At 33.4% G+C, this 22,405-nt stretch overlaps 1 protein-coding gene and 1 long non-coding RNA gene across 8 annotated transcripts in view; one reads left to right on the top strand and one right to left on the bottom strand.

The window, feature by feature from the left end:
- Positions 1-22,405, top strand: part of LOC121374051 (single-stranded DNA-binding protein 3-like) — a 135,033-nt gene that overhangs the window by 65,090 nt on the left and 47,538 nt on the right. For all 7 annotated transcript variants that reach the window (XM_041500944.1, XM_041500941.1, XM_041500943.1 and 4 more), the window contains 2 exons: positions 6,362-6,439; positions 9,992-10,049. In XM_041500944.1, the coding sequence (XP_041356878.1) occupies positions 6,362-6,439; positions 9,992-10,049 (136 nt within the window). The remainder of the gene's footprint in view (positions 1-6,361; positions 6,440-9,991; positions 10,050-22,405) is intronic.
- Positions 1-22,405, bottom strand: part of LOC121374052 — a 34,063-nt gene that overhangs the window by 8,366 nt on the left and 3,292 nt on the right. The gene's annotated exons all lie outside the window — the stretch shown is intronic.

Below are 22,405 nucleotides of genomic sequence, written 5' to 3'. Positions count from 1 at the left end.
TATAAAATTACTAATGTGAAACAAAAATAAAATTACATCATTCAGAATCAGAATTAACACTGGATCAAAGACAAAATTATGTTGGGGTGGGCAAAACAATATGTATGTTTATTCATCTTCATTACAACATACATTTTAAAGATTTTGTTGAGGGTTTTTTTGTGAATTCAATTTTTTTTTTTGAAATTCAATACTTCAGTGATGAATTCACAACACCAACCATTTTGTCATGTAGTTAAGACAAAGATCTGTCTAAAATTTGCTATTTGTTTTTCTTCTCATCTGTAAAATACCTCTCTTAAATTCTACTATTCTCTTGTAACACGGCATATTTTGTAAGATATTTATTTTCCCCTTTCTGCCAGTTGCCATGCCAACTGAGAGAAAATGCTAATACACAAAAATGTATTATATTTGACAATTTAAACCTGTCAAAACAGAGTTGCTTGATTTGAACAGTTGTTAAAAGCTTTGCGTTATTTGTGTGGCTGTCAGAATTCTGTAAGAAGAATCCATTAAGGTAATCAGGATACATGATCCTGCTAATGGCAGGAATCTGTTGCTGTGTAAACAGTTGGTGCTGCCTTGTCACTGATAAATGCTCGTGTACGGTGGCAGTCACGGCAACCCAGAGTGTTTGTGGAAGCCGGGGTGCCACGGGGATGGAGAAATCTCCATACATCAGATGATTCCCTGACTGCAGGCAATAATTTATGTCTGGAATAAAATGTATTCTCATTTATCACCATCTATTAACTCTGAGCCTGGTGAGCCATTAATAATCATAGGTTGTGTAACTTGCAGTGTTAAGAGATGGGAGACTTGGTGGCATCAAGATATATAAGAATTGAGATGTGCCAAATGATACAGATTTTAAAAATGAATATGTATGGCAATAACTGGCATGCCAAGCGGTCTGACAATAGGCCGTTGATATGTTTTATAGTTGCAATTGATAAATATAAATATTGCTATGACATCATTTTATGTCTGAAACATATATATTGCTATGACATCATTTTACGTCTAAAACATATATATTGCTATGACATCATTTTACGTCTAAAACATATATATTGCTATGACATCATTTTACGTCTAAAACATATATATTGCTATGACATCATTTTACGTCTAAAACATATATATTAACATAACCAAACATAAGTTTACCTTGTTACCCAAAACATATATACTTATATATACCTGTATATATAAAGTAATTCCCAAGCAGTTTGGCAATAAGATACAAACAAGCAACATCATAACTATATTCTTTAACGTTTGTGCATGTAATCTTAAACATCAGAATTCAACAGTCCTATTCAGTCATACTTTCCCATCAGATGTCAATTTCTCATCTGAATGTGACCTAGATTGTAACTAAGATATAAAAGGAAATTAAGGAATGATGCACCACAGGAAGAAAATAGTTGAAAATCTGTACTAAATATTTAAATGTAAAAGTATTTGACTCCCGGCAGCTTGAATACTAGTCGTTATTGCTTGAGGTGTTGTAGCATTTGTTTATAGATGATACATCACCAGACTATCTATAGATGCTCGTTTGGCAATCATGAAATCAGAATCCCAAATGAACGATGTGGAATTTAGTTCCAACTGGATTCTGACAATTCCTGAACTGGATAGAATATGAGCACAATCAAAGATGGCGGATGTTAGGGTATATGTATATGTGGTGCTCTAAAAATAAAGGTGGAAATAATATAGTGTTTTCACATATGCTCTGTGCCATGTATACACAATTTATGCAGTGCTCTAAAAAGAAAAGTGGAAATAATTTTACCAATCAACAAAGGTCTTCTGTTCCAATTTTGTTCAGTTGGTAGAATTTTAAGAATAGTTCTCACTGAATTCCAACCACTCACATGAGCACTCCCCCAGTATTGAATCAGTGCAGTGGGATCAAATCCTGCCAGTTGACACTTTGTGTTTTTAAATATTATATTTAGTTTGTCAGCATTTCTGATGGTGGAATTTTAGTCCCCAAATGCATCATTAGCCCCGTTGCAATTTACAAATTGCTGTATATTAATACAAACTTTTGCATTACTTTCGAACCTTAACTATGGTTAATTGGAATTTCACTTTTGTGGATTTCCCTGTTGGTTGAGCAGTTACGGTTGTGGGCTGTCAACTGCCGTGTGAATTGGTGCAGTAGGTTTTTCATGTCCAAGTCTGATAACAATAGCAAAATCCCCCAAACATTACTATTAAAAATATATATGCAATATCAGTATTGACAAGATTCTAATGATACATTGAGTGTCGTTAAATAAAACATTTCCTTCCTTCCTTCTAATGATACATAATCACACTTACCTATATGAGTTTGGTATGAGATTCAAGAAATCCCTTTGAAAATCATAATCCAGAAGTCATGTAATATATTTCGTACCACGCACTTGAGTGAAAATCTCTTGTGTGATATGATTATAGCTGTAAGGAAATGTCTTAAAATAGACTCTTTATTCTAAAGCACCGACATGACTGATTAAACTATAAAAAAATATACATGACATAAAATACAACCTACATAAAAGGTCGACATGAAGTGACATAAAACACCATATATATCAAAGGGAGGTTATGATTACATTTCAGAAACACTAAAATAGCATCTGTATTTTGATTAGGATACGAGGTTTTAAAAGTAACATAAGCTTTTGCAGTAAACATTAAGGGGCTGAAAAGGAGATGGGGCTTATTAAAACAAAATAATAATGTACATGTTGTTTTAAACACACTGACCTCAGTTATCAGGCAGTGTTTTATTTGTCCCCTACCTGCCCAATCGGAAAGGACTATAGGTTTTATCACCATCTGTCCCACATAGTGCCTTGAGATATTGAGCTGAAATTTTATGTATAGCCTTATGTACTTTTACAGATCAAGTTTGACTTTCTTGGCAATTTAGACATTTTTCATAAAATTATGGCCCTTGAACTTGAAGATGTTGAAGGCCTTTGAAGATATAAAAATTAGTTTTTTCAAACTTCTTTTTTTTTTTTCTTTTTTTTTTTGGGCAATACCTGAACATATTCAGATAAAATTTTGTATGAGGCTTTATTGTGTCCTGTTACAGATCGGGTTTAGCTTTCATGGCAATTAACTCATTTTTTGCAGAGTTATGGCCCTTGAACTTGGGAGATTAGAAAATTTGTTGGGCTCTGTAGGGGACATGCATTGCTTTATCAGAATTATTTATTTTTGCTTTTTTTGATCTACAGGGTTTTGTTTTTTTAACCTTTGAATAATATACTTAAATACACTTATAACTTGCATATGCAATCTTTTTTCCTGGCTTACACTTAAAATATTGCAAAATAGAACAAGGTTCGGTAACTAATATTAAATAATACAATAATAAACAGCATGCTCAGTTTGATTTTGGCATTGACACTTGCTCATGTTACAGAATTCAACTGTACTGATTACACTGAAGCGAAAAACATGTTCAAAATCAATAATACTTCTGCACTTGTTTTTTCTCCTGAATCCTTACATAATAATGTTTTTATCCATTGCACTGTAAAAAGGCCAAACTAACTGATAATACTTTACAGTGAAAATATTACATCAATAACATTTATATAGGAGACTTTTTTACCATTCCATTTTAAACTGCAAATTGGCGGGGTTTTTTTAATTTTTATTAATCAATGGAATTAAACAACCCAGAAACACTTAATTCTATATAACATAAGATGAAATGTTTAGTGGATGAATAAAAATAAGGAAGTCAAATTAAGCCCCAACCACAAGTGCATTTGTTTTTTTGTTGTTGTTTTTTAAAGATTTTCCTATAGCACATTGTTGAATACCCATTAGCTGTTAAGTTAGGGATGGTACATAGCCCAGTGGTAAAGTGCTCACCTAAAGCGTGATCGGTCTGTAATCCCCAGCGGTGGGCACATTGGGATAATCTTATCAGTTGATTTTAAGGAAGGATTGTAGCAAAATAAAGAAAAATACATGATACAACTTAAGTTTATTATTTAAAACATGAAATATATGGATCATTTCAGCATAGTCTAGTTTATTTTAATATCAGACCCTTCCTTTTTTGGCATCTATGAATAGTTTAGAAAACCAGTTGAATCTAAACTTAAGGTTGATTTTGCAATTTTGTCTTTATTGGGTTTTTTTCGAATCATAAATAAAAAATTAATATGGTGGCAAAAGCACATCATTAATTTTAACTATTTCATCTGATAGTTAAAATTTTCTGATAGTAATAATAGCCAATTCAAACATTAATGTTTGTTGTAATAAATAATTAGCCAAATACAGATGTTGGCGTGTCTTGTAATAGTAAATGCAAACCAGTCTATTAATATGGTGATATAAACCCATGACTGATTTCGTTAACTGTTTCGCCTGATGTTCTGAATCCTTTGATTAAACAGGCAATGCGACGGACTCACCATGCACGAACACAACTTATTGACGGCCCGTCCAGATCATTAATTTCCGGACTTCATGTAAATTCCTCTCACAATCGTAGGCTGGTGGTTTTGTGTAACAAGCAGGTTGAAGCTGTCACCAAACCCCGTACACCAATCTAAAATCTGTACGGTTGGCCATTCAGTGATAGTCTACACGCACCATTAAACAAAATAGTCACCCACAATTGAATAGAACACTTGAGTATTGTTCCACTAGTTATTCTACTAGTTATTATTGTGCTGTTAACAGTCGGTTGTATTGGGTTACATGTAAAAAACAATTATTATGTTATTAGTTTTTGCTTTTATGTATAAGAATAATTTTATGTTATCTAAAATATAGATGTATATTTTGACATACTGGAGCCTTTTTCACAAAACATCGTAAGTTTACTTCTGCGACAAGTGGCTATACCGGTCATACATTTACTCGTGTTTGGCATCTATTTCACACAGAAAATTACATCATTACAAAAGATGGAACATTTTAACCACAAAAGAAAATGAAATATGTGTATTTTAAATTATATTTGTTATACTATAATAGTAATACAAATTGTGGTTTAGTCATAGATTTATGTTTACGTGCAAAACTAGGCTTACAATGTTGTGTGAAATTGGGCCCTGAATTGTAATTTTCCATGAAATTTAATAATCTAAACCGGACACTTTTACGGAGTGTTACTGTTCTAGCACCGGTAGCCATGGCAGCAACCTTTTGCCTTTAGATCAGTGTTAAAGTTTAACATTTAACTCCGTTTCTCATAAACTATAAGTCCTACATCATTGAAACTTGGTTTGTAGTTGCAACTTTGAATGTTCATTTCAATGCAAATTTTAATTTAATTATTTTAAAGTTTAATTAAAAAAAAAAATTAACATGCTTTGAATGAACATTTGTGAAAGCAACTATATAGCTGACACTGAATTAAACATTTACGTCTGCAGAATTATTGTTTTAAATTTGTTTAGGTTTCTTCTTTTTTTAAGAAATAAGTTTACACTGACATCAACATCTCCCTCCCACCCTCAAAGTGTATGGTTTGTAAAAATGTTGATAATTGTGAACATTAATATGATAAAATGTGACAGTTTTTCTTTTAACTTCGAGAGATGAAAAGCGAACTTTTTTCGTAACTGATAGCTCTCATTTGTGGTAAGTTTAAGTGTTGGCATCTTTAAGTGTTAATAGATAGTTACTAGAAATATACTTTCATATCAATCTATGCTACCATGTCTATATTTGTATTGTTTTCATTTTATTGTTCTGTTATTTAGATGTATATATTTCATGTTATACAAAAAACCAATTTTAAGAAGCCTTTAACCAGAGCTGACACTGAAACAATATTTTGGTTTAACCAGTTTTCAGATTATATAGAGGATTTCCTTGGAAATTATTTAATTGAAGAGATATTTTATTAACCAAAGACTAAATGTTGTAGCCACTGTGTATAAAAATTAACAGTTGGCTAATTTGGCAATGGACAGGGTGGTCCATTTTAACATTGAATGTGTTAAAAATTAACAATAAGCAATTTTTAAAATCTGGAATTACTATTGTTACCAAAATGTTTATGCATATTTGGCATATTGATCAAACTGACATGGCACAATTTGCCCTCAAGTGATTTTTAACAAATATTACAGTTAATATTTCATCCCCGATATTCAGTTCTGGATTTATAGTTAATAGTCACATTACTAAAGCTAATCATTTACTTTTCATTTCATTAAATGATCATCAGAATGCTACTAACGTACTACAAAGCTACTGAGTGCTTTCTTTAGGTTCACAGATTGACATTCACAAACGGGAAGAAGTTACGTTACATTTTTAATGAAGATTACACTAATAATGGATTTATCTATCTTTTCTCTTTTTGTTGCAGCCTTTTATGTCACCCAGATATCCAGGGGGCCCCAGGGGTCCTGGGGTACGGATGCCTAATCAAGTAGATTTTAATTCAGTGAGTATACATTATGCAGATGTTCTTCTTTGTGTCCAAACTTGAGCATTGTAAATCTAGACTATCTGGTTTATAAATTTAAAATGTTTTATGGTCTAAGATTTTTGTGAAAGTATGTCGTCATCTTACCTATTCTGACTTTATCCATTGTCCATTTAACTTCTATATTTTAAAAATAATTATTTATTTAAATTTTCTTATTAGTTTTGCTAACAATAACCATTTATCACCTCTAACTAATCTCTTTGTTACATAAATTAACTTTAAAAGAATTCGTTTTAATGAACAGAGTAAACTAGAGGAGAACACAACACTTATTTATATATCTCTTATTGTAAAAAATGTTGCTAAATAATGTCTGTAGTGAAGCTGGTAAAAAAATATTTACATCAAACAGCCATGATTTATTTCATTATACATTTTATCATTATTTTTTTGTTACTGGGTTTCAACAATTCATTAGTGTCAAAAGCAGATGTAAACATTTACAAATAGACTTGAATAAAACTACTGTCTTCAAAAGTTCTTCCGAACAGAAATAGTAAGGTTAAATATTTGACATGGAAAAACCATTACCCTTTTCTTTAATGACACTCTAGAACATGGTTTAATCTGCAGCTGGTAAGATCAAACATATAAAAATGGCAGTTTGGTCTAAAGAATGAGAAAAGAAACCTGCAAGACTCTTATCAATTGGCAGGGGGCGGAACATAGCCCAGTGGTAAAGTGTTCGCTTGATGCATGGTCAGTGTAGGATCGATCCCCATCAGTGGACCCAATGGGCTATTTCTCGTCCCAGCCAGTGCTCCACAACTGGTGTAACAAAAGCCGTGATATGTACTATTCTGTCTGTGGGATGGTGCATATAAAAGATGCCTTGCTGCTAATCAAAAAGGGATTGATCCTAGACTGACTGCGCATCAGCCGAGCATTGTACCACTGGGCTACGTCCCGCCCAGGTCTGCCTACTCCGGCAAATTGATCATATATAACAGCAGGGCTAGCTCTGGATGAGCAAAACATGAAGTTTGACTGCCAAATTAAAATAAAATTTGCCAATTGGTCCTAAACTTCACAACTGGCAAGTGGCAAAGCTAGTCCTATATAATTTATTACACCTGTGGCAAGCACTCAACCACTGAGCTACAATCCACTGGTTCATGTGAGAAAGTTATAAACAGTTGAGTTAAAACAAGGTCTGCACTTACCATCAGTTGGGTTTCTCTTGGAGAAGTTGGTTTTCAACAAACTGATCAAAGTAAATCCAGGTGACACATGATCACATTTAAAAAATAATAATAATTCTGCACTAAGAAAAAATATTTCCATTTTTCATAACAAATGAATGCTTGTGATTCTGTAGTTGAAGCAGAAAAGCCCACATAGATGAAGACTGACTTTAGGATCAGTAAAATCCAATTGACTCGCAACAATTTTTACTGCAACACAGAAAATATTTCCTCCTTTTTTTTTTCTTCTTCTCTTTTTTTTTAACCAAACATGCCAAGTGAATGATTGTCATTCTGCATTTTTGAAACAGAAATACCCCAGAGGTCTGCCATCCATACAGAAAGACTAAGTCGTATGGCAATTTTTACAGCAACACAGAAAATATTACCTGCTTTTTTACCAAACATGCCAAGTGAATGGTTGTGATTCTGCATTTTGAAGCAGAAATATCTCAAAGGTTTCACCATCCTTTTTGAAAGACTGGGACTTGAGGACGGGTGTTTCTATAGGTTATTTCTTGAGACTCCTCTGTCATCATGCAAGATGTAAAATGTCAGTGTTGGGTTGGTAGCACAGAAGTGCCATGTTTCACCAGACCAATGCAAGCTGGCTGTGTATCCACCTGCACAAACAAGTCTGTCTTGGCTAATCTCAATACGGATCACCTGTCTGCTCGTCAGGCCTGCATGGCGGCTAATCTCACCTATCTGTTCATCATACCTGCACCAGCAGCAAATAATGCAGGTATTAAGTGCACCGTGCAGTTCTTTGGACACGGGATCAGTGTACAGGGCTTAATGTACTATATCCAAACGTAGCTCAAACAATGTTCAGGTGCAGGGGAAAAAATGTGGGTGGGTTTTTTGGTTGTGGTATGTTTTTGTCGTTGTTGTTTTTTTCATTATAAGTTCAATAGGTTGTCTATGTAATTAGCTGGGATTTACAAAAGAATAAAACACTGAGAAATGGCAGTTTTATGCAAAAGTATATCAGCCAGATATATTAATTTCTACACTATTTTAATATGTCTAACATAAACATCTTCTGCTGCAACCCAGTTTTGTTTTTTGTTGTAATAAATGGCTGGCAGGTCGTAAATTATTTCTATAATGAACACTTGTTTAGGGTAGTCTACTGGTCTGTCTGCCTGTGTTAAACATGGTTGAGATAAACTAGATGGAATCTCTAGGCAGGTTACTGTGAAGCAGTGTTTAGCACTTGCTTTGACCACCCTTTTCATGTGATCATGCATTTCTCAGCCTGTTTCTACACTCATTAGTTCATGGGCTGTTTGCTGAGAGCCAATGAATATAAATTTGATATCCTTAATCCCGTGTATCAGCAAAACTAATTTAAAAATTGGTATCCATGGAAATAAATGAGTTTTATAAAATTGACTGCACTTTGATGTAAATTTGCAGTGTTTAGTTTGCAATATCAAATAGCCCTGAACTTTGCATGCAAGACAAATGAACCTTCACTAAGCAGCCACCTGCTCAAACATATACCTTTATTAAGAGGCTACTTTTTAGTCTTCCATATCATTGAAGGTTAACTTTATAACAAAATTATTAACTATGAGCTGTTTGGTTTAACTATATTTTAATATTTTACTGTATACTTTATATTCCCAATAAGAAGTAAAAAGTGTTCTTCATACTTTTGCTTTCAAGTAAGCTTAAATAATATCTATGCTAAATGTTTCAAACTATTAAAAAACAAGGATTACATTGTTATTCATATGCCACCTCACTCATGATAATGTTCTGTACCTTATTACACTGTTTCAGGGAACATTGTCATAAAGTATATGTCAATATTGTAGGGTGATTTTCCCTTTTAGCCAAAAAGCAATTTATTGCTGGATTTTCAGTAATTTTTCTAACATTGAAATAACCTTTATTGGAAATGAAATGTAGGTCACATCATCTGATATTTGATTAAAACTTGGCAAAACATTTAGAGAACAGCACATAAGCATCATATATATTTAAAGGACAAACTTGTGGGGGAGGCAATAAAAAAAATGGTGCTTTTATCCTTGGGGTGGGTGGGGATAAAAATGTATTTATTTTATTATGACCTAATCTACAGTTTTGCCCTATTTAAACTGTATGCAATGTCAACAAGACTGTCATATCTACATTTATTGATAGACGTCTGTTAAAGACAGCTTTCACTGTGTGTTGTATTTGCTTTGAATGTGGTTTTTTTTTTGTGTATGTTGTGTGTGACATTGACAACAATATCTACTTCTTGTTTTCAGCCTCTGTTTGTTTTGTGTGTATGTTGTGTGTGACAATGTCTACTTGTTGATTTCAGCCTCCGTGCAGCGGTGCTGGTCAGATGCCAATGCCCAACAGCATGGATCCTAGACCAGGTGAGAACTCGCACAACACAAGTCATAACACACACACAATCACTACATGCTAATTAACATCATAATAACAGCGATACAGTCAGTATTTCCAAATATTATAATTATAACCAGATATCACACACTGTTACTTAGTGCTAATTAAATCATACTATAGTCTGTTTTTGCCAATATTGTAATTATAACCGGATACGACATGCTATTCCTTTGTGCTAATTAATTTCATATTAACTGTAATCAGTCACATTTGCAAATATTGTCATTATAACTAGATATGACACACTGTTACTTAGTGCTAATTAACATCATATTATACAGTCAGTACATGCAAATATTGTAATTATAACTAAATATGACAGTTTCTCAGTGCTAATTAACATCATATTGTAGTCAGTACCTGCAAATATTGTAATTATAACCAAATATGACAGTTTCTCAGTGCTAATTAACATCATATTGTAGTCAGTACCTGCAAATATTGTAATTATAACCAAATACGACAGTTTCTCAGTGCTAATTAACATCATATTGTAGTCAGTACCTGCAAATATTGTAATTATAACCAAATACGACAGTTTCTCAGTGCTAATTAACATCATATTGTAGTCAGTACCTGCAAATATTGTACAGTAAAGTACTCTTATAACGGACCGGATGGGGACCATGACAGTTTGTTACAGCAGTAGTTGCATAAGTTAGTTATTAATGTTTAGGGAGATAAAACGGGACTTAACGATCAGTTCATTCTATGCAGTAGTTCATTCTAAGCATGTTCATTATAAGTATGCCTTACTGTAATTTACCAGATATTGCATACTGTTACTTAATGCTAATTAACATCATATTATCAGTAATAGTCAGTACCTGCAAATATTGCAATTATAACCAGATATTACACACTGTTACTTAATGCTAACTAACATATAACAGTGATACATTCAGTACCTGCAAATATTATTATTATTACCAGATACCACATGCATTTGCTTAATACTAATTAATTTGATGTTAACTAATACAGACAGTACTTGCAAATTTTGTTTTATCTTAACATTGATGCTTATATAGTTACATTTTGTTATAAGTACTTATGGAAGATAATTAGGTGAACAGACAATATGACATACTGTTCCTAATGTATCACCTAACCAGATATGACATATTGTTAATGATCAATCTAATAGAGACCATATTATGACATACTATTACTGATGTAACATATAACTTGATATGACATGATGTAACATATAACTTGATATGATACATATGATGTAATAAAGACCCTTATATGACATGCTGTTACTGATGTAATATATAACCAAATAGAACATTGTTACTAATGTACTATATGGCAATATATGCCATGCTGTTATTAACCACTACATGTGCTACATTCAGATAGAATTTTCTGTTGAAAAGCAGAATATACAATCACTGTATGATACACAATATATTAAGTAACACTGAAACTGTACAATAACCATTGTATTGGACACATTCTATAAAATTCCCTTGGGACACATGGACATTTGGTAGCCATTAAAAGAAAAGATGACAGGTAACATAACATGTTTGAGACAAACATATTTGTGTGTGGCATTAAACTGAATATATTATCTAGATCAATCAAACTATATGTTTTGCGAAAATAGCTTGAACCATTTTGAGAACTTTATGAGCTGTTGGGAACAAGATTTTAGCTATCAAACTACAAACTGATATAAAATTAGTATCTTAAAATAAAAAGGTATCATGAATTTTTTTTATCCCTAGTTAGTGTAGTATTCAATTGATACTGGTTTATAAATAGTGAAAATAAAGGCAAATATACTGCTAATTACTGGTATCCTTTGGAGGTGGTTTGTGATGAAGAATAATGTTAAAACAGAGTGCTAATGTATGTATGTGTGTGTTCTGGATGTGAAAGGTTTACACTGAAAAAAAACACCTTGTTGAAGCAGCCAAGCATAATGAAGATAGATTAGCATACATTTGGAAGTGCAACAATACATGTTAAGTTTTCTAGTATTATTTTTTAGAATATTTTAGTTTCCAGAAATAATCACATGGGTTATGGGATGGGAGGATTTTTATATATATATATACAGCCCTAACAGAATAAACAATTCGCAACACCCACAAATTATATTTACAGGGGACAATATTTCGAAATCTGAGGTAACCGGAAGTCGGTTCACGTGGTTTTTACCTAGGTAACCAATTGTTCGGTTATGTGAATTATATTTGCGTAACCTGTGGATTACCTGATCGGTTACCTCAAAGTTACGTTGAAATTATATTGAAATGCATAATTTTTAGCTCAAACATAAAGTTAAAACAAAATACAAAAGAAAACGTTTTATAGAACAGTTTCTTTAATGCTTGCAAATCGAAAGAAGTGACTTGTAGATGTTTCTTTTGTTTTCGTACGATCGTAGCGTTGTAGATTTATTATTATTATTATTCACCATTTGCCATCGGGATCGCAAAAAGTAATTTTTAGTTGCCCGAATCTAAAAACCACTGTCCTCGGACATCGGGCCACCGTATTCTATAACCTCTGTGCAGCTTGCGGAAGTTAACGCTATTGTAAAATGACTAAATATCAGCCCAGTACTGAAACAAAATAGATACATTTGGAGGAAAAATGCCCATTCCCTGGTGTATGATTAGACTAATAATTTTCTTTTATAAATAACAAATAAAGGTTACCATTTGTCACTGATATGTAAAATTTAGTATACAGCAGACTGAAAAAAACAAAAAAACACCCACCAAAAACCCAAGCAACAAATGTCCAGTTCCTCTTAACTATAAAACAAGCTACTCATTGGTGCATGATTAGATTAATAAACATAAATCTTATAATAACATAACAAGAAAGACCACAATTTGACACCGATATTTTGCGGTGGTGATGCTACTTTCACTTTATCGCTGGTACTTCTATACTACAGTGACGTTCCAAATGTTTGTTATTTAAAGCTCATTATGCGATGTTAGTATTTTTCAGCTTTTGTGACATTTTTGCATTTTTGTTTACGTTAAAACTGTTTTCAACCTTTCTAAAATTATAGGCAATCCAATATTATGTCTACATATATTCCTTTAGAGATAGAATAGCAGCAGATAATTTAGGCACCTTAGCGATCTGTGCACATTTCTTTAAAACTTTTGGCTCGACTCTATACTGAGTCTTCGGTCACAAGTTGCAACCGTTGCAATATACCATTGGCTACTGGTTTGCTGCACATCAAGTATCTAAAAATCAGTCTAAAACATTTGTCGGAATACTAGTAGTATGTCTGCATGAATAAACTTAATGTAATCGTGAAGTCTGCAAGTTTTAATTTCTGAACGTCTACAGGTCACGACGTAACTGATTTGCGGTTCGCGTAAATTTAAGTTTGCGTAACCGACACGCGAACAGAACGGCGGTTCGCGTGAAATATTGTGCCCTGATTTAAATGTAAAACCCACCAGCCTTGAGACAACTATATGCTATTACATATAGAATGCTATTAAGACATTTGTTTTAAATCCTGTATACCTGCCAGTGCCTTAGCCATGCATAAAATAAACTGTCAGTACCCACTACTTAAAACTAAATTCTACATATCTACCATGCGTAAAATGTACTTCTGTCAAAGCTAGAGGTGTAATGATACAGAAGGGTTGTGATACCATACGGAAGGGTTGTGATACAATATGGAAGGGTTATACCATACAGAAGGGTTGTGATACCATACGGAAGGGTTGTGATACGATATGGAAGGGCTGTGATACGATATTGAAGGGTTGTGATACGATATTGAAAGGTTGTGATACGATATGGAAGGGTTGTGATATGATATGGAAGGGTTGTGATATGATATGGAAGGGTTCTGATAGGATACGTATCCCGATATGTAGTCATGATGTGATAGTGATACACATCATGATAAGTACTTAACTTCTCATTTAGATGTTTAATCAATATATACCTAATTATGTTTTCAGTATATTTTATTTAAAAAAAAAAACACCACATGTATTTTGCATATGATAAAACAATATTGATGGCAGTTCATAGATATAGATGCATGTAGTCCTAGGGAATATTTCTGCAGCTGAACATGTAAATTATGGTTTCATCCTTGGACATGTTCGCAAATTCATACATTCCTACACCATCTTATTTGTCCAGCAAGAATGGGATTGAGGTGGAGGGGCTAGGGCCATCCCACCACTTTTCCATGTCACTGCTTAGAATGCTGGGAATGCCGTATTATAAGACATGAAATCAAAAATGTCTGGGGATAGCATGTCCCCGAATAGATTTGGGCCCAGAAATACACAAATCGTTACCTTTTCCTCTCCCCCATCCACACATACTATAGCACTAACACTGACCCACACACAGTTTGAGATGATATTGTATTGTCATCTCTTGTCAAGATACAATAAACATTTCTTAAATTTTATTTAGTAGACATATCAAATGTAAAACATTGAGTAGCTCATACCTCTACCCTTCCATGTGGTAATTTCTGGAATAGCTAACAAGTTAACAAGTGTGAAATACATTGTAAAGATCCCAAGTTACTTTTGAAATGGTGGGTGGGTGGTTTTGCATGTCCATAAACACATGAATATTCATTAAACATGTCCTTTGCCTATTAGGTGAATATTCATTTGCAGAGTTTACATATGAAAACCTAGAAAAGCCCTTACTCCTATGACATAACATTTATCAAGTGTGAAATATATTGTAAAGATCCTAAAAGTTGCTTTGAAATTTGTGGGATTGCACATCTTTACTTACATAACATATACATAGTCCTTTGGTTATTTGGTGAATATTCATTTGCAGAGTTTGCTAATGAAAACCTATGTGCATATTCCTTAATCTTGATCTATATTCTAAGTAGCAAGAATCAAAACCAATATTTACCACTCTGACAGAACGTGGAACAAGTTGTAAACTTGTCTGAACAAGACCATCAAATCTGACCTCGGAGTGCATTCAGTTTCCTCAACAAAAAAAATAGTACCAGCGGCATGTTGAATCAGATTGGACAAATGAAGTGAATTCCAAACGACTGGCTTTGGCAGTTTATGTTAGCGGCAAGTCTGGAATTATCTCCGGCTTGCAGTACAAGCTTCTTGAAAGCTGTGATTCTCATGACATGAGCATTTAAAAAGGATTTGTGATCAAAGATAGAAGCAGCTTCCTTTAAGCTCTTTGAGTTTGGTCTAATCAATTTATATGAGAGCAGAGAAGCAGGGTAACCCAATGAATGTGTCAGTGCTATAATTGCTTTTTTGCTTTGAAGTGTGCAAAGTTTTCTCTGTGGTGAAATATACCAATGATGGCTATTGCATCTGGAGATTAGGCATAGAGAGGTAAAAAAAACTTCTGTAAGACCTCAGTGTGTATTAGTTAACATAAATTGCCGTCTTTGTTTTTCCAAATTTCCCTTGTAAGAACGTTCCAGGGAATTACAGGGAATTACAAGTATTGGTATTTCTGTGTTTATGCAATATCAAAGATGGTTCCAAGGAACAGGTATTGATATTTCCAGTTCAGTCAACTGGTAAAAAGCCATGACAGAAAACCATGCTAGAAAAACCCTCTAGCACACATCCCCTAGACGGTAATGTGCCCGTTTTAAATTGGTTAATTGGTCTCGTCATTTAGGATGTAGACGGCTGTTGCTACCTGTTGATGGCTGTAGGCAAAGGTAGTATGAGACGTCACATAATATGTAACACAACATTTATTCCTTCTAATGACAATATATCGGCTAAGAGAAGGAATGACATCATGGTACAAAAATAAAATGCAGTGTATTTTATAATAATTATATTGACATATTAAAATTATAGGACTGATTGAATAAAAAAATATTTCTGGCACTAGTTCTTTTGTAGATAGTTTTTCTAACACTCGCCTCAAGAAATCAATTCATTTATTAGCACTTTCTGACTCAGTACAGAACACTACCTCTTCTCTCCCCCTCCCCCCTCCACAAGGTAACCATCATGGAGAAGTATTAAATATGCTTATTGATGGAAGGGTGGGGGGATCGTAGACTCCACTGCACCTTGGGTAAATATTCTACCACTGAGGTAAATCTTACAACTAATGTTTTATTAATAATGTACAAGTTTGTAACAGAAGCTTGTACTTGTGTGAAGCAGAGGAAGGAAATGCCTCAGTACATTTTAAGCTACAGATGTACAGCATTTAATACTTAATTGATTATTTTTACACTTGCTATACATAATAAAAGAGGAAACCCGCTGCCACCGCATTGACTTATAAATACTAAAACCCAGTAATGGACCGTTTGTATTAATTTTTCCTTATGCAGGACAGCACTTACCATGACCTTAGATACATATCATTTGTAAGGTGGTCTTTGGGACGGGAAAACCCAGCAGGTCCACAAAAGTCAATTGATTGTACCTGTGTAATGGGATGCAGACTTGGGGATTGTGTAGATGATGTAATGTACCTGTGTAATGGGATGCAGATGCTGGGATTGTGGAGATGATGTAATGTACCTGTGTAATGGGATGCAGACTCTGGCATTGTGGAGATGATGTAATGTACCTGTATAATGGGATGCAGACTTGGGGATTGTGGAGATGATGTAATGTACCTGTATAATGGGATACAGACTCTAGGATTGTGTAGATGATGTAATGTACCTGTATAATGGGATACAGACTCTGGCATTGTGGAGATGATGTAATGTACCTGTATCATGGGATACAGACTCTAGGATTGTGTAGATGATGTAATGTACCTGTATAATGGGATGCAGACTCTGGGATTGTGGAGATGATGTAATGTACCTGTATAATGAGATGCAGACTTGGGGATTGTGGAGATGATGTAATGTACCTGTATCATGGAATGCAGACTCTGGGATTGTGGAGATGATGTAATGTACCTGTATAATGAGATGCAGACTTGGGGATTGTGGAGATGATGTGTTAGCCTTGTGTAATGGTATAATGTTCAGTGTGATTGTAGTGGGGTTGACAGGAAGTTGTGTGGATGGAGTGGTTAGGTGCAGATAATTGTGTTTTACAATCGATTTACTCATCAAGATGCCTTTCCTGCCGGGGATCTTCTTTGCTTTGCTAATCAGAATATGGAAAAGAAAGGAATGTTTGTTTAGCAACACCCATGCATATTACTCAACAGTCAACAGTGTACTCGTGACATGAAAGCTATTATCACTGATTGGCATCAAAGGAGTTTTATATGCACTTTAGCACAGAGGGGATATCATATTTTACAGCCTGTGATATACCAGTGGTAATAAATTGGTTGAACTTGAAAGTAATCAGTGTTTCAGTGTTAAACAGAACATTACATAAACTTAGATATCCAGTTTAAAACTGTCAGTGTTTCAGTGTTAAACAGAACATTACATAAACTTAGATATCTACATAAACTTAGATATCCAGTTTAAAACTGTCAGTGTTTCAGTGTTAAACAGAACATTACATAAACTGAAACTGAAACACTGATAGTTTTAAAGTTATTTAAATGTTCAGTGTTTCAGTGTTAAACATAACATTACATAAACTTAGATATCCACTTTAAAACTATCAGTGTTTCACTGTTAAACAGAACATTACATGAACTTAGATATCCACCAAATGTAAACCTAAATCTGGTATCAGTGTTTTTATTGTTAAACAGAACATAACATAAACTTACTTACCACCAAGTATAAAACTAAATATGTTACCAAGTGTTTTATTTTTAAATGGAACACAATGTAATCTTACTTATCAACCAAATATAAAACTAAATATTATGCTAATGTTTTATTGTTAAACATAATTTTACATAAACTTTTACTTAACCCACCAAATGTAAAGCTAAATATTATAGTGCAAAAAATACCCTTTCACATACCAAAGAAATCTGTGGGATGATTTTGCAGCCAGCATCACATTTATAAAAAGAATTTTGAAATTTCAGTGGATAGATTTGTACAGCAACCCCTACAGTTGCCCATGGCAATCGGCAATGTCATGGATTTTTTAAACTCTCCATGGTACTTTTTTTTCGCTGTGGACTATTGAGAATTTTTTTTTTTAGGTTTTTTACGTAGACATTTTCTTAATTGCAGGGATTGTACGTAGAGTTATATACCTCAGCAAGAGTCTGGCACATCCATGTACCTTGTAGCAATACTCGGAGCACTTTATCACATTCTCTTTTAACCGTCTAATTATCTTGAAATAACATCAATCTCAGAAATACCTGTTTCTTAGCATTAGTCAAAGGAATCTTCCACTAATTTGATGGCAAATTTGCTTCCTTAACTTAATTTTTGCTTTTGCTCACGGCTTTGTCAAAACATAATAGTAGCTATGCTGGTTTTAATAACATGGCATTTTGTGGGGGAATTAGAGTTTTCAACTTTTCTTTGATGTATTTTGAAATGGAAAAGACATTTCTTGGAATTCCACTGAAAAAGGTTTTTACTTGCACTAACTGGATTTTGCGGCTTCTATTTTAGTTACAATTAAATAGGAGTAATATGAATGTCATAAGTCGCGGCCTTTCTTTTTAAATTACTTTGGCTAGAAGTATAATGAAGAGAATTCCTTTGAAATAAAACGTCTGGTTTCTGTTTCATTTCTCATTATCTTCCAGATGAAAAACTCTGCAATTTTAATGAGTGAAATTCTTATTTTGTTTTGCTTTTTTTTTTTCCCCGTTCTTTTTTGTAATTGCTTCACATTGCTACCAATTTGACTCATCTAATAGTAATGTGTTTTTTTAAAAGAAACCATTGATATATTAAGAGTGAATATTACTGAGCATGGGTGGCTGTTGTGTTTAATGTTTTGCTAAAGGCTGTTCTACAAATTGTTAAAGAGTAGCATAACGGGCAGTAAAATAATTGCATTATTAGTTTCGTTTTACATTATAAACATTCCAGAAAGTTTCTAAAACTAAATGACTTACTCTTAGCAATTACCTCTATTCCAATTCTCTTTGTTTTGTACCAATTTATAAATACCATATTGGAGAAATAATAATTTAAAAAACAATCTGTTTTTCTAAAATAATAAATTAGGTTACATAACCAACCTAATATAATAAAAAGTGAAATTATTTTTGTTCAGTAAGTCAACTTAGCTACATATGATTCCTGATTTGTTTTCCCCATGTTATTGCAAATTTTGGTATTAACTATTATTTTTAAAAAATAAAACATGATACCAATATTTGGTTTCAAGGTTGAATTATTTTAATGAAATCATTATTTTAGCTAAACTTTCAGCAAAAGAATCTATAAGTGCTGTACATATTTTAATATTGATAAAAAGGAAGAAACTGCCCAACAAGTTAACTTTTACTCCAGTATTATTAAATCCATAGTAAAACATTTAAACGATGCATTTGCCCTTTTTTCATTCTGTTAAACAGCATGAGCAATAATACTAACAGTCGATGACATGATGATTTTAATTTAAAAGTTCTCACAATGTCTCTGGTTTGTTTTTCATGAGTATTGTGTTGAATATCTGGATATCTGGTTTATAGCGAGGTTCGCTGCCTAGAATGAAGCCATACACTTGGGAGTATGATCCGGGGTCCTGGCAATCTCTCGGCTGTCATAAGCTCCATTTCATGCTGGCAAAATAATTATCTATTTCTATTAGTTTTTCATTCTGGTAAATGCTGTGAATTGCTTCGGAGATTTCATAGAGGAAACAGCTTTTAGATTGCTTTCGGTGAATTACTTCTATTGAACAATTTCAAGTGTCCAATACGGTGTTGTGCTTGGCAGCTCCGGTATCTGCCGTCAAAAGCCTGTGTGTGAGTTTCTGCCCCAGATGACCCACTCAATGGATGGCACGAAACATTCCACTGAAGGTTGGATCTTAATGTCCAAACCACTTTGTATACCTAATGCCCTTAATGCTGATTTTATCTCAATTTTTAGTTGGGTCCTGTTAACACCTCCACTGTTTTATCTATTATTCATGAAGCTGGGGAAACATAGGATCTCAACGTTGCTCCATTAATTCCTGGCATAGTTTCAGAGAATATAATTGATGACAGATATATCTGTTTACAGATATAGACACACACATGTAGATGTCAATGGTGTTGGTACTTGGTAGGCTGTATACCCAGTGGGGAATAAAATAAGAAAAAACTATTTTTAGTAGTGATATTATTGTCTATCCTAAGAAAACTTACATCACTGTGCCTTTAATTATTATTAAATTTTATTATTATTATTATGTTTATTTGTTTACTCCCGGCCCCAATCTTAGTTATTTTAAGCTAGGTCCACTCTAACGCCAGTAATGTATATTATAAGCAAGTGAATTGTCCAAAATCTATGGCATAGAAACGAGAACATGTTTTATTTCCTGGAAGAGTAACCTTCATGTTGTGTAACATATGGCAGCATGATTAAAAATATATTTCATTAATATTGCATGCTTAATTTTGTAATGCCAAAGCATGCATGAAAACAGACAAGATGAGGTAATGTTGCATTAGTCAATATAAATGTTCTGTATTAATGATGCTTTAAAATACCCTATTGGATGAAATTATAAGCGTAGTTAAGAATAGATATAATTATGTCTGTCAAGCAGTTACCTAAATAAATTGTTAATAACTCTTACATTCTAGTTGTTATATATTTTTGCATTGACTTTACCTTGGTAACATAGCATTTAAGCACCATATTAATTATTTAACATTATTGTAAGTTTAAATGTTACATTTCTAAAACTACTCTCTGAGTAGGCTTTGAAACATGTATAAGTTTTGTTTTTAAATTCAGGCTTTTACAAGTTTTTACATGTTTTACATTATAATAACCTTTAAATGTCAAACTAAAAACAAAAACAGAAACTTTGCTAATTGGTTCATATTGCTGTCAAAAAATGGACTCGTATAACGTTTTATGCAATTTGTTTTTGTTTAACAGTAGTTTTGATAATTTAATGATGTATTGTTTAGCAGTTCAACTCAATCTTAAAATTGGATTTTAAATGCTAAATGATTTAATTAACAAAAGGTGGTGTACATACATAAAATGTTGGGGGTTTTGTGGGTTTTTGTGTGTGTGTGTTGTTTTTGTTGAGAAGATTATTGGCAGGTTTTGTTATTAAAGTCGATCTAATATGAGAATAATTCATTTTGTTCAAACAGTGCAGCGTGAAAACTTTTCTTACCATTTTGCATTGACTAAAAGACCTGAACCAGTGTACTCTGTAGCCTTTTGAATTGGTTTTACAGTTTCATTACCAGCTTCAACCTCAAAATGAATGTCGTAACTTCTCAGGTCCACATATTCCATAAACTTAGCCGTTCATTTCCAGCTAACAAAAGGGACATTTACTTGTGTAAGGCACTGTGTTGCTTTTTCAATTGGTCTTGATTACATTTGCCCCCCCAACCCCCCACCCCCCGTCTGCTAAAGAAAATCAGTCTACCACACTAAGACTAAATTAAAATCTTGTGTTGTGCTGCCAATTTCTTTTCATTGCCATTCACAGACTGCCTGCGGTTTTTCGTATTAAGTGCTTTTAAAAGAAAATAAACTAAGTAAAATAAATTACAGTACACACGATGTCAGTGAGTATGATTACAGGTTTTTGTATTTTGTATTTTTTACAATGTTTCTTGAGTGGGGTTGCTTTTATTTGCCAAGCTTTTGAAAACCATCCTCATGTCAAATGAAGTGTTTGAAATTGTTGGCCGTCACCCGACCAGTGGGTATCACTACTTGGGTTGTCTCCAGTTTCAGATTTTAATCGACTAATTTATAGCCAGTCTTTATATCACGGTTTTCTAGGTTGACCTAAGTGAACAGAGATGGCATTTTGCAGCATTGTATCTGGTGTCGAGCTTCTTTCTTTTCTTTTTTTTTAAATTTATTATAATTTTTTTTAACTTGGTTGAACTAGTTTTCACAAAGTAGACTGAATTTGATCAGAAATGCTGAAAAATTATCTTTATTTTAATGTATATAGTTTTTAGCTCTATCAAAATGGCCAGTTTAATTTTTTAATGAATGTCACATTCAGTGGGCGAGCCCTGTCTAAAGTGCAGTGGATTGTAAGGATCCCTTGATAGACTCACTTCCTTATCCCACCTAGTCCCGCCACAACTGATGTATATCAAACATCATGGTATGTACTGTCCTGTTATAGAATATTTATAAAATACAAATAATTCATATTTTAACGTCTAAGAACGTTTTTTTCCCTTGTTCTTTAATAAAAAGGAGCTCCCTACTTTTCAGCACCTTTCAGATTTTCCGAAACATTTTGTCCAGTGTCGTTTTCGTCTGAAATTAATGTGCTGGGGT

The sequence above is a fragment of the Gigantopelta aegis genome, chromosome 6 (assembly GCF_016097555.1).
Source record: "Gigantopelta aegis isolate Gae_Host chromosome 6, Gae_host_genome, whole genome shotgun sequence".
NCBI lineage: Eukaryota > Metazoa > Mollusca > Gastropoda > Neomphalida > Peltospiridae > Gigantopelta > Gigantopelta aegis.
This window is presented reverse-complemented; position numbering and strand designations above follow the sequence as displayed.